The following is an 11,901-nucleotide window of genomic DNA, read 5'->3' as shown; positions in this document are numbered from 1 at the left end:
TCATGTCACTCCTCAGCTCATTATAAGTAAAAGCTAAAATTGTCACAGTGGCTATAAGCCCCAACAGCATCTGTCCCTGTTATCCCTCTGACTCCCTCTCTTCTTCACTCATTCTGTACCAGCTATGCTGGCTGCTTTGCCTCCTTGAAAACTCTAGGCATGCCTCCGCCTCAGAGCCTCTCACTGGTAATTCCTTCTGCCCAGAATGCTTTTCCCTCAGATAACCTTCCTCTCTCCTTCATGTCATTTCTAAAATGTTCTCTTCTCAAGATGGCCATCCCTGACCACCCCATTTAAAATTGAGTGCTCCTCTATAATCCTTTCCTACTTTTACTTTCTCCCCAAACACTGATTTCCTTCTAATAAACTGTACTATTTTTACTTTTTTTTTTTTCTATTATCTTTCTTCCTCCACTAAAGCATCAACTTCAGCTGGCTAGGAGATGTATCTCTTTTTTCACTGCTATATCCTCAAGTCCAACACAGTGCCTGGCACATGGTAGGTAGTCAATGACTGAATGAATGAATGAATGAATGAGGCCACAGAATCAAACTTGTCTGAATCCTACCCCACACCTGGACTTCTTATTATAGAAGCAAAAAATGTCTTATTGTCAAGTCCAGATTGAGTTGGGTTTTCTGTTTTCTTGTACTTTTAGCAGAAGTGAGCTGAACTGATGCCCATGTATTATCTGACTTAGTCCTCATACTAACTCTGAGGATTAGGTATGTTCTCTCCGTCTTCCAGATGGGAAAAGTGAACCCTGGACAGATTAAGTTATATGCCAGAGATCACACAGCTAGTAAATCGCAGAGCTGAGATCCTCAACCCATCTGACTGATGCCAAAGCCATGAGTTCTTGGCTGCAGCACTCCGTGCAGACCACCCTCCCGAGAAAGGACACCAGGGCTGAGCTGAGTGAGGAGCTAAAAGGTCTGGGTCAGTACTAAAAGGTCTGGGGCCACCAGGGACCTCCATAAAAGAAACACTTGCTTTTTCAAAACTCTCAAGTATCAGATGTTAAAATACCATCGTGTTTCCTGCATTTCACCATTTGTCTTGTTGTTGTTGCTTGCATCTTTATTGTCTGTCTCTCCCCTTAGACTGCCCCCCATTCTATATATCCCTAGCACATAACACAGTGAATGGAAGACTGAATTGATTCAGGTATAATTCTGCTTAATGTCATTAATTCATTCAACAAATCCTGATTAAGAACTTGCCTGTACTAAGCACTGTCCTCATGATGCTTACAGTCTACTAAGACACTAAATAATCGCATACAAAAATCACAGAGAAAAAAAAAACCTGTGACCAATGCCAGAAAGGAAAGGTATGGGGCACTGTGAAAGTATACAAGAGAAGTCCCTAATTTATTTTTTTAAGTTTATTTATTTGAGAGAGAGACAGAAAGCCAGCACAGGAGGGTCAGAGAGGGGGAGAATCCCAAGCAGGCTCCACACTGTCAGTGCAGAGCCTGATGCGGGGCTCTAACTCATGTACCAGGAGATCATAACTTGAGCTAAACCAGAGTCAGAGGCTCAACCAACTGAACCATGCAGAAGTCTCTAATTTAGATGGAAGGCTATCAGATCTGAAGGATGAAAGGGGGGTGTGGTCCTAGGGGAGGAAATAGCCTATGCAAAGATCCTTGGTAGGGAAAGAGCCTGACACCTTCGAGAGACTGAAGGATGGTGGGTGAAACTGAGGGTCGCATCTTGCCAGTGGTGGCCTGTGCTTCCTAGGATCTGCTTGCAGGAGAGGGGAAGGAAAGGCGAGGCAGCCTCCATGTTCACAGTTTAACAGCCTTCTGCCAAAGACCGGGAGCACAGGCCAGCTTGAGCTTGGCCCAAGGACAGAAGGAGCTTTGTCCTCAGTGTCTCTATGTTCAGACATTTGGATCCTGGTCACTTTTCCTTGGGCCAGTGTAATTCAGAGAACTAGTCACAGAAAGTCACTCTGTCTGGGAAGCTATTGTGATGGCTCCAGAACTGCACAGGGTGTTGGGGGGAGGGGAGGGGGTAGTCAAAGGATTCCAGCAAGGAAGGCTTTGCAGAATATGTGGTTTGTGTGATCAAGGCGATGGGTTTCACCCGGCAGGGCTAGGGTGTGGCCAGTGCAGCACACAGGGTGGTGGAGGCCACTGCCCGATGATAACGACCTCCTCACTGCAGCCCTCCCAGGGGCGGGGGGAGCAGAGGAGGCTGGGGTCCCAGGACCGGCTTGCTGCTAGAAAGCTGGAGGAAGGAGTTAAGAAGGACGGGCTGATGACCGTGGAGACAGAGCTCTGTTTATCCAGGAAAAGAGGTCGTACGTAGGCAGCGGAGGCCCCTGCCAGCTCCTCCCAGAAGGACTGGGCTGGGGGAGCAAGCCGGAGAGGAAGCTACTCCCCTCCTGGCTCTGAACGCCTGCTGATCAGAGGCCAGGAACCGGCGGCGGCCTACAGGTGAGGCCTGCACCCCGGACGTCCGACGGAGCCTGCCATGGGCTCGGACTCCCAGGCGGACGGCCGGAACGCCGCGGTCCCGCGGGTGGGGCGCGGGGGTGCGGTAAGCGAGCGGCAGCGGAGCCTCTGAGGGAGCCGCTCTGGGGGTGGCGGAGAATCAATACCGCCTTTGTGCTCAGTGGTTTCCTGGGGAGAAAAGGAGTGGAGAGTGGGAGTGGCGGCCCAACGGCCGGGCCCGCCCGGCAGACTCGGGATGTAGCGGGGCGGGGAGGCTGGGAACGGGACAGTCAGGGATTGGGGTGGAGAGGATTCTGTGTCCCCTAGAGGTGCATCTCCTTGGACGGCCCTGAGTGCTCGCAGGACAGCGGCCAGGTGTGCAGCGAGTCCGCTTCTGGCCTCGAGCCGCTCGGAAAGGAGAGGGAGGAGCAAGAGGAGGCAGGTGGGGCTGGGGCCAAAGGATGGCTCAGTCTTACGAGGATTTTGCCGAGGCGCGGGGAAGGCAGCCAAAGGGGACGCCGGACAAGATCTTGGAGGAGAGTCTGCGTCTTCGGGACGCGCGAGGGAGAAGGGGATGAGCTTGCCCAGGGCCTCTATGCCTCTTCAGGGGAGCAAGATGTACAAGCGGAGTTTGGGATCTGGGTCCGTGTTTGTGACTACAGACCTTTTGATGATTCGAGAATGTCCCTCTAATTCTCCTAACAGTAGCTAGAGTTCTTTCTAGTGGGTATGTTGGGCCTTCTTCTAACTCTTTAGAGTGAACACCGTTAGCACTAACTGCGGAGTCTGCATTTGCCGAGGCCTGCATCTGAAAATGTGACTGTCCGGTGTCCTCCATTTCTCCCCAGGCCTCCAGGCTTCACAGCCCCGTTTTTCCCGCCCAGAGAGGGGCCCGCGCGCTGGGAGCAAAGTGCTCGGCCCACCCGGTGTATGTTCGGAGCATCACCCACCTCAAACCCTCTTCTCTCCTCCGAAGGCCTCCCCTCCCGGAACGCTGAAATTGCACTTTCTCGGCCTCGCGGAATTCGGACTTCCGCCATCCTCACCCCACTTCATGTGGCTCTTGGAGAAAGCCGGCTACAGGCTGGGGGCCCCGGAGTCCGGGCCCCGATGGGCGCCGTCCAACCTGCTCCCCAAGCGCCGAGCCCGGGGCCCTCCCGTGCGCGCCTGTCCTAACGTCCTCACCCCCGACCGCATTCCGCAGTTCTGCATCCCGCCCCGGCTCCCAGACCCCGGCGGCGCCCAGCCCCCGGCTGGCCGCGGCCTCCCCGCGGCCTGTTCGCTGCCGCACCTGGCGGGCCGCGAAGGCTGGGCCTTCCTGCCTGAGAGCCCGCACACACGCCGGCGCGAGTCCCTGTTCCACCCGCCGCCCCCCGCCGCCGCCAGGGGGCTGTCCCCGGCGCACGCCCGGCTGCACGTATCCGCCCCGGACCTGCGCCTCTGCCGGGCCCCCGACAGCGACACGGCCTCGTCGCCCGAGTCGTCGCCCTTGGGCTCGCCGCGGCCAGACCCCGGCCGGCCCCGGCCGCGCTCGGCGGCCCGGGAGGAGGCGAGCTCCGCCCGCACCAGCCCGTACGCGCCGCGCCGCGCAGGGCCGCCGCTCTTCCACCCGGACTTCCCGTGCTGCCGGCTGCGGCCCACCAAGGAGAGCGTGCTGCGCCTCGCGCCCGGAGGGGGGCAGCTGCGGCTCTCCGCCGAGTACCTGGCCGGGCCCGGGCGGCTGCGCCTGCGCCTGGTGAGCGCCGAGGGCCTGCCGCGGTCGCGGGCCGGGGCCGGGAGCGGCGGCGGCGGCTGTTGCGTGGTGCTGAGGCTGTGGCCGCGCGTCCGGCCGCGGGGCCAACGGAGCCGCGTGGTCAAGTGCAGCGCCAACCCCATCTTCAACGAGGACTTCTTCTTCGACGGGCTGGGGCCGCCAGACCTGGTGGCACGCAGTCTGAGGGCCAAGGTGCTAGACCGGGGCGCGGGCTTCCGCCGAGATATCCTGCTGGGAGAGTGTGAGACGCCTCTTATGGCCCTGCTGCCCCCCTTGGGTGGGGAGCTGGGTCCAGGGGCCTCCCTGGCGCCTGGCCATCTCAGCCCATAGGCTGAGAACCTGTCTTTTCCTCAGGAGGCCTCCACTCGATCTGCAGTATTCGTTCTTTTCAGGCTGCCTGGCCGGTATTTATTTTTGCTAATAAAGTGCCTGCTTCTAGCAGGGTTTCTCCCCTGTTGGCACCCTATACTCTCAGATCTGCAGCCTACTCTCTTCCCTCTGCCATGGCTGTACCAGGGATGGAAGAAGCGCATTCACACTGAGTTGGAGCAGACCTCAAGTGGTGGTTCTCAAACTTGAATAAGCATTAGAATAATCAGACATCAGCAATGCTGAATGAGTGTGTTAAATATGCAGACTCCTGGGCTCCATCCCCAAGAGACCCTGAAGCTAGTTTAATAGGTCTGGGCTGCGTAGGTCCTAAGATCCTGTCCAAAAAGGCCTCCACCCCTCCTGGGGGCCCTCCAATCACTGAGTCACTCCAGAAAAAAGCTCTGTGACTGAAACAAACATCAGCCACACTCCCCCTGCCCCCCACCAGTCCCCCTATCTCCGGGGATTCCAGCAGTCCTCCACTCATCTACTCCCCACTTGTACCCACATCTGTCATGAAAAGAGATGAAATTTCTGTATCTTGATGAGTGAGTCAGGAGACATCAGACACAGTGCTGAGTTAGGTGCCCTGTCTCTTGCTTATTCCTGTGCCATCCTAGGAGGCAAAGCAGGAACCGAGAGTCAGACCAGCACGTGGGGACTGAATGATGGAGATAAAATGTCCCAGGGATTCATATGGGGAGGGAGTCCCACCTGAGTGTGAGAGCACTTCTTTTTTTTTTTTTTAATGTCTTTTAATTTATTTTTGAAGGAGAGAGAGAGAGACAGAGCATGAGTGGGGGGAGGAGCAGAGAGAGAGGGAGACACAGAATTCGAAGCAGGCTCCAGGCTTGATGCTGTCAGCATAGACCCCGACATGTGGCTCGAACTCATGAACTGCGAGATCATGACCTACGCAGAAGTTGGATGCTCAACCTACTGAGCCACCCAGGCACCCCGAGAGCACTTCTTAAGGATGCCCAGTGAATAGGGGGAGGGTGGGGATGATGGATAAATGTAGGTCAGATTCTGTCTACCTCCTACCTAAATGTCCCGATGTCAGCAGTGACCTTCTTCTCTCTCCACCTTCCCTGGAGTAGGTTCCTCTTGGCTCAGGCCAGGCTTAGAGAAAGGAAGGAGGGAGGAGGGGAAGAAAGGGAGGAAGGGAGGGAAGGAGGGAGGAGGAGAAGACACTGGGCCAACCAGCTTCTTTCCCCCTCCCCCTTGGGCCCTTTCTCAGTTTCCATGGTGCCCTGAATGGGGGCGGGGAGGGGCGGGAAGAGCCTGCTGGATCCTGATAGCCCTCGGTATGTGTAATGCTAACACAACACACACATACCTCCATTCAGATCGCCCAGATTCCTTCTCCATCCTCTAGTTAGGTACCCCCACCTGTTGCCCCAGCCCAAGACCAGTGAAATCGTGCTCCAGATGTCCACCAGGTGGTAGCATTGACCAAGCAATAATAAGTGCTAACAGCTACCAGGATTATCACCAAGCAAGGAACTGTTCAACAACTTGTCGACTCAGTTTCTTCTTCCCAGCAATTCCCAGAAGGGTTAAGTACTATTGTTATCCAATATGACCTTGGTCTTTACTCATCTACTGAGGAGTAAAGCTAGGATTTGAACCCAGAGAGTATGGCTTGAGTCTGGGCTCTTAATCCCCTCATTATCTAATATATAGGTGCCAGCTGCAAGTTCCCAACCAGGTCACTCTGAAAGGGGTCTCCTCCTGCCCTAGGATGAGAGCACTCCAATTTTTTCAATCTGTGAAGTCACCCATGGGTCTAGCTCTGTCCTTAGAACTGTCCTACTTCAACCCCACCCCACCCCTGCCCCCATAATAACCTTTGGTAAGCAACTGCATTTGATGCCCAATTGAAAGTCCCTGGAAAGAAATGTAGAGGCCCTTTAACTTTCATTCCTGCATTCCTGCAATACAAGGTAGGGAGGCCCTACGAGGTGCCAGGCAGTGATCAAAACAGACATGAGGTTCAAACAAGTTACAAAATGAGTAAGTAAAATGTAAAAAAAAAAAAAAGTTATTTGGTAAGATAGAGAAAAAGAAAGCAGGAAAGGGGCATAGAAAAGGGGAGTCACTGAGGCGCCTGGGTGGTTCAGTCAGTTGAGTGTCCGACTTCGGCTCAGGTCAGGATCTCACAGTTTGTGAGTTCGAGTTTGAGCTCCGTGTCGGGGTCTGTGCTGACAGCTCAGAGCCTGGAGCCTATTTCAGATTCTGTGTCTCCCTCTCTCTGCCCCTTCACTGCTCATGCTCTGTCTCCCTCTGTCAAAAATGAATAAACGTTAAAAAAATTTTTTTTAATTAAAAAAAAAGGGGGAGTCAGATAAAGAGAAGGGAGGACTATAGGAATGGAAAGAGAGAGGGATGGACCAAAACATCTTTTGTTAACCACAGTACTTTGTACCAGGTCTCGTGCCTTACCTGTGTTATCCCAGTAATCATCACAACCACTCAGTAAGGTAGTTATTGTTTGTTAGTCCCATTTTCCTGACAGGCAGGTCAGGGAAAAGCCAGGCTGCAAGGAAGGTTTAGGACCCTGGCTCCACCAGATGCCCCACCCCACTCTGCTGCTCAGAGGCAGCTGTGAGGTGGGAATTCACAGAGCAATTCACTCAGTTCAAAGCTGTCAGCTGGCCCCTGTGATGGGGGCCACAATGTCCCTGGAGAAACTTCCTGGCCAGCTAAAGCCACAGAAACATGCCCTAGGACAAATCAGGTCCTAAGAACCCCTCCTGTGTGCACACAGCTGGGGCCTCAAAGCCTCCAGGACAGTTATTGTTGTCCCCTTTTTACTGATGTGGTAACTGGAGACCAATAAATGGCAGGCCACCTTCTTATCCAAGTCTTTTGGCTCTAAAAACCAGAGCTCCTGCCTTTCAACCTTCCTTGCTGCATCCAAACCTAAGTGACCACAAATGTTAACTGACAGATGAGTGATACAGGCAGGGTCACCATAGAAAGTTCAGGGCCAGGAGCTGGGGTCAAACTCCTGCTGTTCCCTCCACCCACAGTGGCCTTTGTGACAGGAAAGGGGAGGGGTGGAGGCTGTGAGATCTACAGATGTTTATAGAGCACCGGTTGTGCTTCTTCTAATGGTTTGGGGAGGAGGAGGGACAACCCCCTCCTTGGGTCACTCCAGTGGGTTGGTGGGTTGAGGTCTCCCCCCCCCCACCCCACCCCCTGCCCCGCATGGACCTCTTAGAGAAGACCCAGGAAAGGTTGTCCTAATCAATGAATCAGGCTTCCCAGAGGGGTGGCCCTTGGAGGATGGGGCTGGGGTAGTATGTGGTCCGCAGCCTGCCCAGGCCCCACATATACTTTCCACCTCCACACCCCCAGGCACCCCACTGGAAGGGCAGGCTCGCACTGAGCTTCAAGTGGTTTCTGTGGCTTAGGGGGTGGGGGGGGAGGGAAAACAAGTTGGTGACTGCTCTCCAGTTCCAAGCCACCACCACCACCCTCCACCCTCTCCAGGCTGCTTGCTGGCCCCCTGAGTTGAGATTCCCCAGCCTGATAAGGGAACTTGGGCACGTGGGGGGTGAAATGATTCTCAGATCCCTATCAGCCTCTTCCTTGCATAAGAATGTAAGAATGCATCGGAGGAAAAAACCACTGCCTGATTTTTGAAAGGACTGATTCCTCCAGAAAAAGGGGCTGTGATTGGAGCAGGAGGGAGGAAGGTTAGGCATGGGGGTGGGGGGTGGGGACTTCCAAAAGGATGACCATGGTACCTTCTTGCCCTAGGGAGAAAGAGCCCCAGGCATGTATGCTTAGGGCAGGGAAGGAGTAGAGACCTGAGAGTGTCCAGGAGGCACGTGACTCACAAAGACCCAGAGGCCAGGACCCTGTCTTCCCGACCCCCGGCACTTCATCCTCACCCTGCACAGTGGCACAATTAGCATGGCTAGGAGAGACAGCCATGCCTGTAGTATCTGGGGTGGGCAGGACCACCTGGCACAGTGCCAGGGCCTCCACTCTGTACCCACAACTGGGATGTCAGAAAAGACCCTGGGAGACCCAGAGTCACAGAGGAAGAGAGGCTGAAAGAGGAGAAAAGATGGAGAGGTACAGAAGACAGACCCATAGACAGGGAGGAGCTGGCAGGGAGAAACACAGATAGAGGATCCTGAGTGGAAGCAAAGCCAATCACCGGGCTAGGAAGTGGGGAGCAGTCCAACATGACCCCAGCCCTCCCCTGCAGCCCTGTCCCTCAGCCTCAGGCTGACTCCTCCTGTCTGCCAGGGGGCACTGGGTGCTTTGGAGAGTTTTGCCTCCCACTCCAAGCCTGCCCAAGGGGGAGAGCCCCCAAACCAGACCAGCATCCTATTCTGTGCAAAGAAGTATATTTAGAGGCATGGACCATGCATTTACCAAAAGGACACGGGCTACTCAGAGGCACAGGCACACACAGTCAGACTCTCAGCATGAAAAGGTCCCCAGAAGGGTCCACTCCATTCCTCCTCTCTCCCTATCCCCTTGCCCACTATCCTAGGAGTTGGGGAGTCCTTCTCTACTTTTAACCTTTGTCCCTCAAGCTGCAGCCATTGGGAGACACTGGGGGGCTACCCAGGAATGGAGGTGCTGATGGTAGCAAGAGCGTGAAGCCTCCAAAGTGGGGCAGGAGTGGAGAAGGGCACGGTGGGGTGGCAGGAGAGGGAAAAGACAGCTGCCTGCCCCTCTCCACGCCAGGTGCCACGTGCTGCGGCGTGGCTGGCCCCCACTCTGCTGTTTACCAGCTGGGAGTGAGAGCAGGGGGAGGTGCCAGGGAGCCGCCCCACTGCAGCCTGGCCCCTGGCCAGCCGGCTTGTTGGGTAACCAGGAGAGCCAGGCCCAGCTAATCAAACTCTGGAGAGAAGTGGCATCCAGGACCTGCTCTGCCCCGAGGCCCCTCTGCAGGACCCTTCCTCAGTACCGGCCCTGGTGCAGGCCAACCCAGTCTAGGGGCTCTGCTTCCTCCAACTGGTGCAGAGCGCGGCATCTCTCCTCTCCTCATCTCTCCCCTCCCATCTTCCTCTGCCCCTGCACACTCCCCTAGCCCTGCCCTGCGGCCCACCAACAGACCTGTGGAGGCATCAGGGAGTCAGAGAATTCTAGGGAAGGACAGCCAGGCGCAGGAGCTAAGCAGTCAGAGGCCTCAAGGAACTGAAGAACCATGGGAGGAGTCTGACCTCATCCTGGAGAAGAGTCACAGTCCGTGCTCCCCCACCCCACAGAGAAGCCACCCCTTTCCCATCTCCCCTTTGCACATCACCTATCTTGGTTCAGATAGAAAACACACCATTCCAAAGTCACAAAGTCCTGGGTTCAAATCACAGTGCAGCCACTTAGTGTTCTTGGGCAAATCCTTGGGCAAGTCAGTAATATCTTTGAGCATCACATAGCTTATGGGTAAATCTGGAATAATGGCGGATGCTATGAGAATGGAAGAAATCATGGGTTTCTAAAGTGACTGGCAAAGGGCCTGGCACACAGTAGGTGATCAATAAATGCTGGCCTCCTTCCCTTCACTTATCCTGTTTCTCTCCAAAGCTCCAAACTCTGTTCCTCAGATCTCTCTCCTTGTCCCCTCCTGGTGCCAGGCCACTCTGCCAGCCACTCCTTTCCCCTGCCTGCTGACAGGCCAGGTGCTCCCTCCCTGCTCCCTCCTCCCTCCCCTGGGCCCTGCTCCCTGCCCTCCTGGGCAGCCGGGGCAGCAAGGACGGCACCAAGGGAGCTGCCCCATGGACAGGGCCCCACAGAGACAGCACCGAGCCTCTCAGGGTAAGAGGCCCATGGCCCTGCAGGCAGGTGGAAAGGACTTATCAGGAGGTTCAGGAGAGAGAGAGAGAGAGAGAGAGAGAGAGAGAGAGAGAGGAAGACTCTGGTCAAGAAGGAGGAGGAGGACAAGACAAGAGAGAAGGAGAGAGATGGATTGGCAGGGGTTGCAGGCCAGTCCTGATGGAAACTGAAGGAGAAGCAGGAGGAGGGGCTGGGGACACTGCAGAGGAAGAGACTGTAGAAAGGGGGATAAGCAGGAAACACAGGGAGGGGAAAGAAAGGGAGCAGCGGGGAAGGAAGACAGGTGTGGGGTGGTAGGGGGGGAGAACAGAGTGAAGGAAGCTAGATCCAGTGAAGGGCCAGAATGTGGGCAGGCCCTCCCAATGTCAGCACCCCCTGCGATGAGGTGGGGACACTGCTTTACTCAGCTGGCAAACAGCAGCAGTGGATGGAAGGCTGGCCACCCCACCTTCTGTTCATTCACCAATGGAGGAGCCCCTCCTGCCTTTAAGGGTGACAGACAAAGGGTGGGGGGAGGAAGCAACCACACTCTGTTCGCTGCCCATGCCCACTAGCCTGGCACTTTTCTCCCCACTGGCCCAGGGGTGCGAGGTTTCATTTGTGCAGAGAACGTGGGGAACCAGGCCGGGGGCAGTGGGATGCACAGAGTCAGGCAGTCCTTGTCCCCACCCACAGTCTATAACTCAGAGACCCTCTCAGAGCAGAATCCATGGCCACCTGCTTGGTCAGCTGTGAGCACCCAGGGGAGTGAGTGCCAGCAAGCTCCGGGGCCACCTGGTGGAGGAAGAACACCACCGCCTTGGCAGGGAAGCACCCCCACCCCAGGAGGCCAGAGAGAGGGTGCCACGTCAGGGAGGAAGCTGGGTGGGGCCAGGCAGGATCAGTGGGAGGGGGAGGGGCCGGATGGAGTCACTCCCTCTCTGGGCAGTCCTCCCCCACCCCACCCCAGCAGAGCGCAGCCCTTCTAGTGCATTCCCCCCCACCCCCACCCCGCCCCGTGAAGGAAACCTGCCTGTGGGGAGCATCTCCTGGGCAAAGGGACAGTGTGAGGGGGATGGTGGAGAGGTGTCCGGGAATGGCCAGCAGAAAGAAAACTCCAACAGCAGAGCAGATTCAGAGGTTAGGGAGCAAGCCTGTAGGGGGCCTAAGGCAGGGCTACAGGCTTTTCTGGTACAAAAGGCTAGCCTTGTGCTCTATGAGGAGCTGTTGTGTGGTTGTAGGAAATCAACCAACACCTGGCAGGGGAGGCCTCCTCCCAGGGTCTCCCTCGGTAGGTGTTCAATAAATGCCAAAGTGAATGACCATCGCCACCACCGGGTCGCCACAATGCTCTAGCAAAGGCTTGCTCCTCAGCAGCTGCCCCTCCAAGGTGTGTGCATCCCTGCCCACACCACGTCAAGCCGCTGGGCACCCTACTGTCTGCTCTCTACCCAGACCCACCACAGGAAGGGACCCCCTCCTCTGCAGGCTGGTATGCCACAGGAGCCAGGGCTCAGAGGGCAGAGTCTGTGTTCCCAGTCTCCATCCTCT

At 55.9% G+C, this 11,901-nt stretch overlaps 1 protein-coding gene across 1 annotated transcript; it reads left to right on the top strand.

Moving 5' to 3' along the window:
* The first annotated feature begins 2,365 nt into the window (after window positions 1–2,365).
* Window positions 2,366–4,576, top strand: C2CD4D (C2 calcium dependent domain containing 4D). Its single transcript, XM_042997360.1, has 2 exons — window positions 2,366–2,447; window positions 3,293–4,576. Exon 2 carries the CDS (start codon window positions 3,499–3,501, stop codon window positions 4,525–4,527), a length of 1,029 nt encoding a protein of 342 aa, XP_042853294.1. The 5' UTR covers window positions 2,366–2,447; window positions 3,293–3,498; the 3' UTR covers window positions 4,528–4,576.
* The last annotated feature ends 7,325 nt before the right edge of the window (window positions 4,577–11,901 follow it).

Source organism: Panthera tigris, chromosome C1 (genome assembly GCF_018350195.1).
Source record: "Panthera tigris isolate Pti1 chromosome C1, P.tigris_Pti1_mat1.1, whole genome shotgun sequence".
In the NCBI taxonomy this organism is placed as follows: Eukaryota; Metazoa; Chordata; class Mammalia; order Carnivora; family Felidae; genus Panthera; species Panthera tigris.
The sequence above is the reverse complement of the archived record's forward strand: the minus strand, read 5'-3'. Positions and strand labels throughout refer to the sequence as shown.

Coding starts and splice junctions, on each gene's coding strand:
- C2CD4D (XM_042997360.1), top strand. CDS start 3,499: ATGTGGCTCTTGGAGAAAGCCGGCTACAGGCTGGGGGCCCCGGAGTCC.